General features: G+C 34.6%; 1 protein-coding gene across 1 annotated transcript; it reads right to left on the reverse strand.

The window, feature by feature from the left end:
• Positions 1 to 8,162: 8,162 nt before the first annotated feature.
• Positions 8,163 to 14,854, reverse strand: LOC134722168 (uncharacterized). The gene is made up of 8 exons (XM_063585739.1): positions 14,750 to 14,854; positions 13,534 to 13,683; positions 10,550 to 10,618; positions 10,248 to 10,336; positions 9,868 to 9,991; positions 9,143 to 9,245; positions 8,772 to 8,833; positions 8,163 to 8,561 (listed from the first exon to the last, which is right to left on the reverse strand). Exons 5-8 carry the CDS (start codon positions 9,973 to 9,975, stop codon positions 8,436 to 8,438), a joined length of 399 nt encoding a protein of 132 aa, XP_063441809.1. The 5' UTR covers positions 9,976 to 9,991; positions 10,248 to 10,336; positions 10,550 to 10,618; positions 13,534 to 13,683; positions 14,750 to 14,854; the 3' UTR covers positions 8,163 to 8,435.
• Between the last annotated feature and the right edge of the window lie 648 nt (positions 14,855 to 15,502).

Genomic DNA, 15,502 nt, shown 5'->3' on the forward strand with positions numbered 1-15,502 from the left:
ACTCAAAACTCTTGTCCTGCATTTTTATTTCAAATATCATCCTACTGAAGGTCGGTCGTTTTTCTCTCCGGACACTCAGCTGGTTTCTGACCGCCACAAAGTAGCCAACATATGGAGCTTTAAAGAGACGTAAAAACACCAACAATCAATCAATCAATCAATCAATCAAAATGGCTATTATAACAAAACTTTGATCAAAGTACAAATTTGGGTAGTGCTACTTTACTGTTCTTAAGGTATCCCTTAATAAGTTACATTGTATATGCAAGCAGGGGCATCAACTCTGTCCCATACACACAGTTACAATTTATTCTTTATCAAACGAAAAAAAAATCGTTTAAACTCTGAGAAAGATGATTGAAAAAAACAATATAGGAAATTGGACCATAGACACAGACCCGGTTTTACAGGTTAGTATCTTATAAGGACTAACCACCATAACCAGGTACTATAGTTGTCACACACTACCACATAGGACTGATTAAAAGACCCTTTTGACCATGGACTCAGACCAGGTTTTACAGGTTAGTATCTTATAAGGACTAACCACCATAACCAGGTACTATAGTTGTCACACACTACCACATAGGACTGATTAAAAGACCCTTTTGACCAGGGACTCAGACCAGGTTTTACAGGTTTGTATCTTATAAGGACTAACCACCATAACCAGGTACTATAGTTGTCACACACTACCACATAGGACTGATTAAAAGACCCTTTTGACCAGGGACTCAGACCAGGTTTTACAGGTTAGTATCTTATAAGGACTAACCACCATAACCAGGTACTATAGTTGTCACACACTACCACAGTGGACTGATTATAAGACCGTTTGGACCATAGACTCAGACCAGGTTTTACAGGTTAGTATCTTATAAGGACTAACCACCATAACCAGGTACTATAGTTGTCACACACTACCACATATGACTGATTAAAAGACCCTTTTGACCATAGACACAGACCAGGTTTTACAGGTTAGTATCTTATAAGGACTAACCACCATAACCAGGTACTATAGTTGTCACACACTACCACATAGGACTGATTAAAAGACCCTTTTGACCAGGGACTCAGACCAGGTTTTACAGGTTAGTATCTTATAAGGACTAACCACCATAACCAGGTACTATAGTTGTCACACACTACCACAGTGGACTGATTATAAGACCGTTTGGACCAAAGACTCAGACCAGGTTTTACAGGTTAGTATCTTATAAGGACTAACCACCATAACCAGGTACTATAGTTGTCACACACTACCACATAGGACTGATTAAAAGACCCTTTTGACCATGGACTCAGACCAGGTTTTACAGGTTAGTATCTTATAAGGACTAACCACCATAACCAGGTACTATAGTTGTCACACACTACCACAGTGGACTGATTATAAGACCGTTTGGACCATAGACTCAGACCAGGTTTTACAGGTTAGTATCTTATAAGGACTAACCACCATAACCAGGTACTATAGTTGTCACACACTACCACATAGGACTGATTAAAAGACATTCGTCAATTGCCATAGCATTGTCAGTTTATTTTTGATCTATGAGTTTGAATGTCCTTCTGGTATCTTTCGCCCCACTTTCAGTAACCTGACAGTTTGTTCTACGTTGCTATGTAACCACATAACACTTCTAAGTAAAACAAAACGCATATACAATTGTTAACTATCTCTTACTTTTAAAAAACAGTTCATGGAGGTGAGTACAGATATACGACTAACTTCAGTAACCTGGCAGTATGTTCTTCACAGAAATATACCTGTACAACACCTATTCTTAGTAAAAAAAACTCATTTTACATGGTTGACTATCCCTTATGTATAAACAGGTTACAGAGGTTAGTACAGGCATACAACTAACTTCAGTAATCTGGCAGTATGTTCTACACAGAAATATAACTGTACAACACTTGTCCTCAGTAAAAAAAACTCATTTTACATGGTTGACTATCCCTTATGTATAAACAGGTTACAGAGGTTAGTACAGGCATACAACTAACTTCAGTAATCTGGCAGTATGTTCTACACAGAAATATAACTGTACAACACTTGTCCTCAGTAAAAAAAAAACTCATTTTACATGGTTGACTACCCTTATGTATACACAGGTTACAGAGGTTAGTACAGGCATAAGACTAACTTCAGTAACCTGGCAGTATGTTCTACACAGAAATATAACTGTACAACACTTGTTCTCAGTAAAACAAAACTCACATTACATATTTAAATATCCCTTATGTATAAACAGGTTGCAGAGGTTAGTACAGGCATAAGATCAACTTCAGTAACCTGGCAGTATGTTCTACACAGAAATATAACTGTACAACACTTGTTCTCAGTAAAACAAAACTCACATTACATGGTTGACTATCCCTTATGTATAAACAGGTTACAGGGGTTAGTACAGACATAAGACTAACTTCAGTAACCTGGCAGTATGTTCTACACAGAAATATAACTGTACAACACTTGTTCTCAGTAAAACAAAACTCACATTACATATTTGAATATCCCTTATGTATAAACAGATTACAGGGGTTAGTACAGGCATAAGATCAACTTCAGTAACCTTGCAGTATGTTCTACACAGAAATATAACTGTACAAGACTTGTTCTCAGTAAAACAAAACTCATATTAAATGGTTGACTACCCCTTATGTATAAACAGGTTACAGAGGTTAGTACAGGCATAATACTAACTTCAGTAACCTGGCAGTATGTTCTACACAGAAATATAACTGTACAACACTTGTTCTCAGTAAAACAAAACTAACATTGCATGGTTGACTACCCTTATGTATAAACAGATTACAGGGGTTAGTACAGGCATACGATCAACTTCAGTAACCTGGCAGTATGTTCTACACAGAAATATAACTGTACAAGACTTGTTCTCAGTAAAACAAAACTCATATTAAATTGTTGACTACCCCTTATGAATAAACAGATTACAGGGGTTAGTACAGGCATAAGATCAACTTCAGTAACCTGGCAGTATGTTCTACACAGAAATATAACTGCACAACACTAGTTCTCAGTATAACAAAACTCACATTACATGTTTAAATATCCCTTATGTTTAAACAGGTTACAGAGGTTAGTACAGGCATAAGACTAACTTCAGTAACCTGGCAGTATGTTCTACACAGAAATATAACTGTACAACACTTGTTCTCAGTAAAACAAAACTAACATTGCATGGTTGACTACCCTTATGTATAAACAGATTACAGGGGTTAGTACAGGCATAAGATCAACTTCAGTAACCTGGCAGTATGTTCTACACAGAAATATAACTGTACAAGACTTGTTCTCAGTAAAACAAAACTCATATTAAATGGTTGACTACCCCTTATGTATAAACAGATTACAGGGGTTAGTACATGGATCAGATCAACGTAGTAACCTGGCAGTATGTTCTACACAGAAATATAACTGCACAACACTAGTTCGCAGTATAACAAAACTCACATTACATGTTTAAATATCCCTTATGTATAAACAGGTTACAGAGGTTAGTACAGGCATAAGACTAACTTCAGTAACCTGGCAGTATGTTCTACACAGAAATATAACTGTACAACACTTGTTCTCAGTAAAACAAAACTAACATTGCATGGTTGACTACCCTAATGTATAAACAGATTACAGGGGTTAGTACAGGCATAAGATCAACTTCAGTAACCTGGCAGTATGTTCTACACAGAAATATAACTGTACAAGACTTGTTCTCAGTAAAACAAAACTCATATTAAATGGTTGACTACCCCTTATGTATAAACAGGTTACAGAGGTTAGTACAGGCATAATACTAACTTCAGTAACCTGGCAGTATGTTCTACACAGAAATATAACTGTACAACTCTTGTTCTCAGTAAAACAAAACTCACATTACATGGTTGACTATCCCTTATGTATAAACAGGTTACAGGGGTTAGTACAGACATAAGACTAACTTCAGTAACCTGGCAGTATGTTCTACACAGAAATATAACTGTACAACACTTGTTCTCAGTAAAACAAAACTCACATTACATATTTAAATATCCCTTATGTATAAACATATTACAGGGGTTAGTACAGGCATAAGATCAACTTCAGTAACCTTGCAGTATGTTCTACACAGAAATATAACTGTACAAGACTTGTTCTCAGTAAAACAAAACTCATATTAAATGGTTGACTACCCCTTATGTATAAACAGGTTACAGAGGTTAGTACAGGCATAATACTAACTTCAGTAACTTGGCAGTATGTTCCACACAGAAATATAACTGTACAAGACTTGTTCTCAGTAAAACAAAACTCATATTAAATGGTTGACTACCCCTTATGTATAAACAGATTACAGGGGTTAGTACAGGCATAAGATCAACGTAGTAACCTGGCAGTATGTTCTACACAGAAATATAATTGCACAACACTAGTTTGCAGTATAACAAAACTCACATTACATGTTTAAATATCCCTTATGTATAAACAGGTTACAGAGGTTAGTACAGGCATAAGACTAACTTCAGTTACCTGGCAGTATGTTCTACACAGAAATATAACTGTACAACACTTGTTCTCAGTAAAACAAAACTAACATTGCATGGTTGACTACCCTTATGTATAAACAGATTACAGGGGTTAGTACAGGCATAAAATCAACTTCAGTAACCTGGCAGTAGGTTCTACACAGAAATATAACTGTACAAGACTTGTTCTCAGTAGAACAAAACTCATATTGAATGGTTGACTACCCCTTATGTATAAACAGGTTACAGAGGTTAGTACAGGCATAATACTAACTTCAGTAACCTGGCAGTATGTTCTACACAGAAATATAACTGTACAACACTTGTTCTCAGTAAAACAAAACTAACATTGCATGGTTGACTACCCTTATGTATAAACAGATTACAGGGGTTAGTACAGGCATAAGATCAACTTCAGTAACCTGGCAGTATGTTCTACACAGAAATATAACTGCACAACACTAGTTCTCAGTATAACAAAACTCACATTACATGTTTAAATATCCCTTATGTATAAACAGGTTACAGAGGTTAGTACAGGCATAAGACTAACTTCAGTAACCTGGCAGTATGTTCTACACAGAAATATAACTGTACAATACTTGTTCTCAGTAAAACAAAACTCATATTAAATGGTTGACTACCCCTTATGTATAAACAGGTTACAGAGGTTAGTACAGGCATAATACTAACTTCAGTTACCTGGCAGTATGTTCTACACAGAAATATAACTGTACAACACTTGTTCTCAGTAAAACAAAACTAACATTGCATGGTTGACTACCCTTATGTATAAACAGATTATAGAGGTTAGTACAGGCATAAGATCAACTTCAGTAACCTGGCAGTAGGTTCTACACAGAAATATAACTGTACAAGACTTGTTCTCAGTAGAACAAAACTCATATTGAATGGTTGACTACCCCTTATGTATAAACAGGTTACAGAGGTTAGTACAGGCATAATACTAACTTCAGTAACCTGGCAGTATGTTCTACACAGAAATATAACTGTACAACACTTGTTCTCAGTAAAACAAAACTAACATTGCATGGTTGACTACCCTTATGTATAAACAGATTACAGGGGTTAATACAGGCATAAGATCAACTTCAGTAACCTGGCAGTATGTTCTACACAGAAATATAACTGCACAACACTAGTTCTCAGTATAACAAAACTCACATTACATGTTTAAATATCCCTTATGTATAAACAGGTTACAGAGGTTAGTACAGGCATAAGACTAACTTCAGTAACCTGCCAGTATGTTCTACACAGAAATATAACTGTACAATACTTGTTCTCAGTAAAACAAAACTCATATTAAATGGTTGACTACCCCTTATGTATAAACAGGTTACAGAGGTTAGTACAGGCATAATACTAACTTCAGTTACCTGGCAGTATGTTCTACACAGAAATATAACTGTACAACACTTGTTCTCAGTAAAACAAAACTAACATTGCATGGTTGACTACCCTTATGTATAAACAGATTACAGGGGTAAGTACAGGCATAAGATCAACTTCAGTAACCTGGCAGTAGGTTCTACACAGAAATATAACTGTACAAGACTTGTTCTCAGTAGAACAAAACTCATATTGAATGGTTGACTACCCCTTATGTATAAACAGGTTACAGAGGTTAGTACAGGCATAATACTAACTTCAGTAACCTGGCAGTATGTTCTACACAGAAATATAACTGTACAACACTTGTTCTCAGTAAAACAAAACTAACATTGCATGGTTGACTACCCTTATGTATAAACAGATTACAGGGGTTAGTACAGGCATAAGATCAACTTCAGTAACCTGGCAGTATGTTCTACACAGAAATATAACTGCACAACACTAGTTCTCAGTATAACAAAAATCACATTACATGTTTAAATATCCCTTATGTATAAACAGGTTACAGAGGTTAGTACAGGCATAAGACTAACTTCAGTAACCTGCCAGTATGTTCTACACAGAAATATAACTGTACAATACTTGTTCTCAGTAAAACAAAACTCATATTAAATGGTTGACTACCCCTTATGTATAAACAGGTTACAGAGGTTAGTACTGGCACAATACTAACTTCAGTTACCTGGCAGTATGTTCTACACAGAAATATAACTGTACAACACTTGTTCTCAGTAAAACAAAACTAACATTGCATGGTTGACTACCCTTACGTATAAACAGATTACAGGGGTTAGTACAGGCATAAGATCAACTTCAGTAACCTGGCAGTAGGTTCTACACAGAAATATAACTGTACAAGACTTGTTCTCAGTAAAACAAAACTCACATTACATGGTTGACTATCCTTTATGTATAAACAGGTTACAGGGGTTAGTACAGACATAAGACTAACTTCAGTAACCTGGCAGTATGTTCTACACAGAAATATAACTGTACAACACTTGTTCTCAGTAAAACAAAACTCACATTACATATTTGAATATCCCTTATGTATAAACAGATTACAGGGGTTAGTACAGGCATAAGATCAACTTCAGTAACCTTGCAGTATGTTCTACACAGAAATATAACTGTACAAGACTTGTTCTCAGTAAAACAAAACTCATATTAAATGGTTGACTACCCCTTATGTATAAACAGGTTACAGAGGTTAGTACAGGCATAATACTAACTTCAGTAACCTGGCAGTATGTTCTACACAGAAATATAACTGTACAACACTTGTTCTCAGTAAAACAAAACTAACATTGCATGGTTGACTACCCTTATGTATAAACAGATTACAGGGGTTAGTACAGGCATACGATCAACTTCAGTAACCTGGCAGTATGTTCTACACAGAAATATAACTGTACAAGACTTGTTCTCAGTAAAACAAAACTCATATTAAATTGTTGACTACCCCTTATGAATAAACAGATTACAGGGGTTAGTACAGGCATAAGATCAACTTCAGTAACCTGGCAGTATGTTCTACACAGAAATATAACTGCACAACACTAGTTCTCAGTATAACAAAACTCACATTACATGTTTAAATATCCCTTATGTTTAAACAGGTTACAGAGGTTAGTACAGGCATAAGACTAACTTCAGTAACCTGGCAGTATGTTCTACACAGAAATATAACTGTACAACACTTGTTCTCAGTAAAACAAAACTAACATTGCATGGTTGACTACCCTTATGTATAAACAGATTACAGGGGTTAGTACAGGCATAAGATCAACTTCAGTAACCTGGCAGTATGTTCTACACAGAAATATAACTGTACAAGACTTGTTCTCAGTAAAACAAAACTCATATTAAATGGTTGACTACCCCTTATGTATAAACAGATTACAGGGGTTAGTACATGGATCAGATCAACGTAGTAACCTGGCAGTATGTTCTACACAGAAATATAACTGCACAACACTAGTTCGCAGTATAACAAAACTCACATTACATGTTTAAATATCCCTTATGTATAAACAGGTTACAGAGGTTAGTACAGGCATAAGACTAACTTCAGTAACCTGGCAGTATGTTCTACACAGAAATATAACTGTACAACACTTGTTCTCAGTAAAACAAAACTAACATTGCATGGTTGACTACCCTAATGTATAAACAGATTACAGGGGTTAGTACAGGCATAAGACTAACTTCAGTAACCTGGCAGTATGTTCTACACAGAAATATAACTGTACAATACTTGTTCTCAGTAAAACAAAACTCATATTAAATGGTTGACTACCCCTTATGTATAAACAGGTTACAGAGGTTAGTACAGGCATAATACTAACTTCAGTAACCTGGCAGTATGTTCTACACAGAAATATAACTGTACAACACTTGATCTCAGTAAAACAAAACTCATTTTACATGGTTGACTATCCCTAATGTATAAATATTTCAAAATTGATTATTATTTACAAAATAGCTCATTTATTTTCAACTGTTCTGTCTATTTCACAAACAAAGTCTTCATTGCTGGTGCCAGTTGCAAAAGCCTCACCAACACAATGGGTTTTTCTGTGGAACAAATTCTTGCATATTTTGCATTGAATCTGTAAAATACAATGTTCATGTATATTAAAGTAAAGCCTTTAAGTAATGTGTCTTTTCAAAAATAGAAAATAGATAATTATGTAAAAGCAATTGTTACAAAAAATTATGTAAGTCAATTGTTACAAAAAATTATGTTGATCTCTATGCATGATAAATTTGAAAAGATCAGACAAGATTATAAATAGAATATATAGAGTATACATGATTACCAATTGTTCTTCATCAGCATTTGTTCGAAATCCACAGCATGGACAGCATCCCACCATGTGTCCTGTAAAGAAAGGATTTTAAAAAAATTTGTGAGATATTAAAATATTAACAAAGCACTTATTATTATTATCCAAAACAATATTTAAGATACTCCTTCAAAATATGTGATACTGAAAGAATATATGTGGTTAACTCAATTGAAACATTGATTTCTTCTTCACACAATATCCAAATGCAAAACATAATTTCTCTGTCAGTGTTGTGGTATTCAACAATGAGAATTAAATATGTAATTGGGAGGGTAAAATATTGTAATTAATATATTTATTATTATGTTCAGTATTGATTTATATAGTTTTTTTTATAATACCTTCAAACATCATCAGTGTGTGGGCTATCATTACCCTTTTATAATTTACTTCTTCCTGAGTTATACCAAGCAGAGATTGTCCAGCCAGATATTTCTCTGCAAACTGCAATATATAATTAGAAACATTTAATAAAGATAGTGACATTAAGTTCTTAGCAATTTGCCAATTTACTAAATGATGTGCTGTTTTGATCAAAGTGTTGCACCCTTTTTTGTGTCAATAAATAATCTATACAAGTCCTGCTATTTGAAATAATGATGGGATAATTAAAAAAAAAGGTAAATATGTAGTATATATTTGAAGAGTTTTGTATGAAATTTTGAGTGAAATCTTTCAAAGCTTATACAATGTTTGTGTATAACCACTACCTCAATGCACAGATAAAATGTTTACTAGTATATGTTATTTAGAAACACTCTTTTGTTGATGAAATGACAATTATGTAGGATTTAATGTGTCTAAGGCGAGAAACTCATTTCAGGTCTTAATCTAAGTCACTTATGTATAAGATGTAGGTGAGGGTTACATTATTTTGATATGGACCTTCATTATTTTTCAAAGCACATTTACTGAAGAAGCATTAACCCTGTAGGACTAACAGTGTCTTGGTTATGGACCTTTACAAGATGGGACAGATGAATGGATGAACACAGCAGAAACAAATTGAATACTACAATCAATAATTTTGTTAATTATGACTTAATTCATTAATATTAATGCATACCAAAAGACAGAAGATGCCACAACTGGATCCATCTAGTTGTTTGGAATGGTCAGGTACTACTTCCAGTGTCCAGTTTTTGTACCCATTCTCTGGATGAAGAAGAAGCATCTGTCCTATGTATTTTCTGAGAAAAATATGTTATTTTGAGTTACATACTAAGTACTCCACACATATTAAATATCAGCATAAAAGCTTGCAGTAATGAAAATTTCAATGTAATTTATTTTATTTCAATCACTGTACCAGATTTACAAAAGATAAAGAACAGAATTTGTGAACAGTTCACTCACTAAATATATAGCATTTGACCCCTTTTGCACTCCTTTGCAGGTATCATCTTTTCTTTTATAAATATAAAAATTCTGGATAAGGTAGCTTACCTCCAATACAAAAGAACTGTTCTCTTTTGATTTGGTGAGGCTCCCAAAGGGTTGAGAAAAACAACCTTTCCCTTTGATGGTTCAACAATCTGAAAAACAAAAGTATTAAGTATTATATTGTTTTGGTATGGAGTAATGAAAACAAAACTTATACAACAGTCTTGCCACGTCTTATGACATTCAAAATGCAAATCCTTTTGATCATGGTCCTGTGAGCAAATATTGTCATTCACTAGCAAATTTATTTAGAAAACATTATAAAATATTAACAGTAACAATTGTATTAGCTAAAAATATCATACCTGCTTTTCTGTGAGTATCTACATTTGATTCTTTACTGCAATTATTTCTTAGAGTATCTTCTTTCAGAGCTGAAAGACAAAAAGTGAATTAAAGCTATCATGAAAATAATGTCGCAATGTTATGGTTTATCCTTTTAGGCAATTGTAAAAAGTTGCCCTATATGTATGGAATATACAATATTTTATAAGTGTCTACAACAAAACCAGGTTCTACAGGTTAGTCATCAGAAGATACTAACTTGTAAAACCTGTTTTGTGTCTGAGTATTTCTGGTGCCTTATCTGGTCCTATGGGAGATCACAGATGGATCTATAAGTGTCTACAATAAAACCAGGTTCTACATGTTAGTCATCAGAGGATACTTACCTGTAAAACCTGTTTAGTGTCTGAGAATTTCTGGTCCCTTATCTGGTCCTATGGGAGATCACAGATGGATCTATAAGTGTCTACAATAAAACCAGGTTCTACAGGTTAGTCATCAGAAGATACTAACTTGTAAAACCTGTTTTGTGTCTGAGTTTTTCTGGTCCCTTATCTGGTCCTATGGGAGATCACAGATGGATCTATAAGTGTCTACAATAAAACCAGGTTCTACAGGTTAGTCATCAGAAGATACTAACTTGTAAAACCTGTTTTGTGTCTGAGTATTTCTGGTCCCTTATCTGGTCCTATGGGAGATCACAGATGGATCTATAAGTGTCTACAATAAAACCAGGTTCTACAGGTTAGTAATCAGAAGATACTAACTTGTAAAACCTGTTTGGTGACTGAGAATTTCTGGTCCCTTATCTGGTCCTATGGGAGATCACAGATGGATCTATAAGTGTCTACAATAAAACCAGGTTCTACAGGTTAGTCATCAGAAGATACTAACTTGTAAAACCTGTTTGGTGTCTGAGAATTTTTGGTCCTTTGTCTTGGGTTGTCTGGTCCTATGGGAGATCACAGATGAATCTATAAGTGTCTACAATAAAACCAGGTTCTACAGGTTAGTCATCAGAAGATACTAACTTGTAAAACCTGTTTTGTGTCTGAGTATTTCTGGTCCCTTATCTGGTCCTATGAGATATCACAGATGGATCTATAAGTGTCTACAACAAAACCAGGTTCTACAGGTTAGTCATCAGAAGATACTAACTTGTAAAACCTGTTTGGTGTCTGAGTATTTCTGGTCCTTTGTCTGGTCCTATGAGATATCACAGATGGATCTATAAGTGTCTACAATAAAACCAGGTTGTACAGGTTAGTCATCAGAAGATACTAACTTGTAAAACCTGTTTGGTGTCTGAGAATTTCTGGTCCCTTATCTGGTCCTATGGGAGATCACAGATGGATCTATAAGTGTCTACAATAAAACCTGGTTCTACAGGTTAGTCATCAGAAGATACTTAACTGTAAAACCTGTTTAGTGTCTGCGTATTTCTGGTCCTTTGTCTGGTCCTATGGGAGATCACAGATGGATCTATAAGTGTCAATAACAAAACCAGGTTCTACAGGTTAGTCATCAGAAGATACTAACTTGTAAAACCTGTTTTGTGTCTGAGTATTTCTGGTCCCTTATCTGGTCCTATGGGAGATCACAGATGGATCTATAAGTGTCTACAATAAAACCAGGTTCTACAGGTTAGTCATCAGAAGATACTAACTTGTAAAACCTGTTTGGTGTCTGAGAATTTCTGGTCCCTTATCTGGTCCTATGGGAGATCCCAGATGGATCTATAAGTGTCTACAATAAAACCAGGTTCTACAGGTTAGTCATCAGAAGATACTAACTTGTAAAACCTGTTTTGTGTCTAAGTATTTCTGGTCCCTTATCTGGTCCTATGGGAGATCACAGATGGATCTATAAGTGTCTACAATAAAACCAGGTTCTACATGTTAGTCATCAGAGGATACTTACCTGTAAAACCTGTTTAGTGTCTGAGTATTTCTGGTCCTTTGTCTGGTGTGAAATGTACATGTATTGTATATTTATCACCTAAACTCATTCAGCATGTTCAGGACAGTTACCATCTCATTTTAAGTTTTAATTTTAGAAAGAAGTGATCTTTTTTCAGTGGAAACTGGTCCACTGATACAGAGATTTTAAGCCTAGAGCAATTATATACACAAATGGCTGATAAGTAGTGCAGAATAGTCAGTAATGATGAAATGAATTATTTTAATGCAAATTACACATACATATCAGATCACTTTTTCAAATAAAGATTAATGCTTAAATCTGTTTTACACAATTAGTTTTGTTTCAGTTTCATCAATGTACTGGACAAAGAAATAACATGATGATAAGTGTCTTTCATAATTTTCTTACCCTTCTGAACCTGATTTCACTGCCAATTTTAAGTGGAGTCCATGATATTTGTTTTATTTATTTCAACTGTTGTTGTAAACGTATTTTACTTTTCTACATTGGCTAGAGGTATAGGGGAGGGTTGAGATATCACAGACATGTTTAACCCCGCCGCATTTTTGCGCCTGTCCCAAGTCAGGAGCCTCTGGCCTTTGTTAGTCTTGTTTTATTTTAATTTTAGTTTCTTGTGTACAATTTGGAAATTAGTATGGCGTTCATTATCACTGAACTAGTATATATTTGTTTAGGGGCCAGCTGAAGGACGCCTCCAGGTGCAGGAATTTCTCGCTACATTGAAGACCTGTTGGTGACCTTCTGCTGTTGTTTTTTTCTATGGTCGGGTTGTTGTCTCTTTGGCACATTCCCCATTTCCATTCTCAATTTTATTTGGTTTTATAAGTCTTTGTTTACTCGGTGGCTTTGATTGTAACTATCTCATATTTAAATTTTTTTATTGCCAATATATAATGTATTGTATTAATACTGCATTGTTTCCCTTACTACCATGTTCTTGAACATGTATATTGTAAGTTGTTTCCCCTGATTACTTTCCCCACCTCATGTTTCATTATTAAATGTGCCTTCTTATAACATGTAAGTTTTTAGTGCTTACTGGTGAATGAAAAAAACCTACCAGTGTTTCCAAAAGTGGATGAAGTTTTCACAGAAACAAAATATGATTTTGTCTCCACTTCATAGTGCCACTTAAGCTCCTCCAACTGTTCTTTTGACTCAACAAAGCCATTATATGGGTTATGGAATGTGGAAAAAAAATCACACCATCCTGGAAAAAAAGGGCTTATACATTAAAGTATTATTATTCCACTGTGTGTTGATTTTGATAGCAAAATAAACATCTGATTGGTTGAACTAAACTATCACACATGAACAACAATTCATATTCCATTCTGGATATAGGGCTTGCCTTGTGTGAGGTTACAAACGGTACATGTTTTATAACGTTATCATTTGATTGTTTTCTTTATATATACATTTGTATAATATAGTATTTTCGTTTTTAAAAGTATTTTCAGATTTAAAAACAAACAAGAATGAATCAATAATTAACTTTTAATCGCAACTGATTATCATTGTGTACGTTGTTTTTTATAGTTAAAAAAAAAACAGATACAAAAAGAAGTATATTGATTAATATATAAATGTTTTAACGAAGCAAAAAAAGGTAAAGACAGTAGAATAAAACGCTCATTTCCAAGGGCTTACAAATGTAGGAAGATATGAAGATTTGTTCATCCAAGGAAAATCATATATGAAGAGGACATCATATCTCCGTTAGGCTCAGGAGATAAATGTATAACATTCATGCATAAAAAAACATACCCCTCCGTGAAGTTAAATGATCGTACCCGAACACTCACTCACTCAGTGAAGGTCACTCACTCAGACTCTTTACGATGAACTGTTAAATCTACTGCCCCGGAGATCAATTTTAGAAATTTTTTAGTTAGATTCTGTGGACCTGTAGATATGATTTTTACAGGCCCGAGAGAACGTTTACAAGCCTAGGCTGCCTGGGCTGATGTTCAGCGCGAAAACAGTAACATATCACTGTATATGTCAACATATCACTGTATATGTCAACATTTCAAAAGACAGGACAGTTAAACTTTCTTTGATACATGTTGTATAGAGTTATTTTTGTATATAAGCTTTGCTCTCATTCATAATATTTGTTCAATTTTATATAAAAAATGAGAACCGACTAATGTGGTTTAAAAATGTATCAATAAAGGTACAAGTACTGTCAGAATTAGGAGTTTAACTATTCAATCTGAAGGTTAGAAATTATATCATTGTATTGTACTATTGATATTAAATCTTCGAACTACCTCTATCCTCTGTCTGTTGGAGTGGGGGTTGTTCCATATTTGCGTTGTTCTAGTTATACATGTTTTAACTATTTAGCTTAGCTGTTCTCTTCACTCCTGTTCTACTTTCATTTTCAAAAAAAACGCCGGAAATAAATACGGGGAAGCCGTTCTATTTTTAACAAGTAGATGCGTACGCATTTCTGGTTTCAAAGGTTGTTATCTAGTTGCTTCCTAAGTATAAGGTCAATATTAAGGGTAAAATAGTCAACTATGGAACGCAGTAACTGTCTAATAATGAAAATGTTTAATTTGCTTCGTCTTTACGTCCTGTCATTTCTTCTTAATGTTACTTAGAGTAACTGCATTTATTTCCTCATATTGCATCTCTGTGATATGTCAAACTAATTCTTTGTTTGGTCAAACGATTGTGTGAAAGAGAGACGAAAGATACAAAAGGAACAGTCAAACTCATAAATCGAAAATAAACTGACAAAGTTATGGCTAAAAATGAAAAAGATAAACAGACATTTCACACAATAGTACACATGAAACAACATAGAAAAATAAAGAATAAACAGCACGAACCCCACCAATACATAGGGATGATCTCAGGTGCTCCGGAAGGGTAGGCAGATCCTACTCAACATGAGGCACCTGTCGTGTTGCTTATGTGCTTAAAAATCGTCAAATACTTTAATTCGGTAGGTCACATTCATGAAAGGGAAAGGAATTGAAGTTGCGACGTAAGGAACATATACGATATCATTTGTG

Source organism: Mytilus trossulus, chromosome 6 (assembly GCF_036588685.1).
Source record: "Mytilus trossulus isolate FHL-02 chromosome 6, PNRI_Mtr1.1.1.hap1, whole genome shotgun sequence".
Classification (NCBI taxonomy): Eukaryota; Metazoa; Mollusca; class Bivalvia; order Mytilida; family Mytilidae; genus Mytilus; species Mytilus trossulus.

Bases quoted from the DNA above. Each gene is read 5' to 3' on its own strand.
- LOC134722168 (XM_063585739.1), bottom strand. From the start codon at position 9,975: ATGCTTCTTCTTCATCCAGAGAATGGGTACAAAAACTGGACACTGGAA. The intron at 9,246-9,867 runs GTATGCATTAAT...TATATATTGCAG, and splicing joins GTGGCATCTTCTGTCTTTTG to TTTGCAGAGAAATATCTGGC. The intron at 8,562-8,771 runs GTAATCATGTAT...TGTATTTTACAG, and splicing joins ATGCTGATGAAGAACAATTG to ATTCAATGCAAAATATGCAA.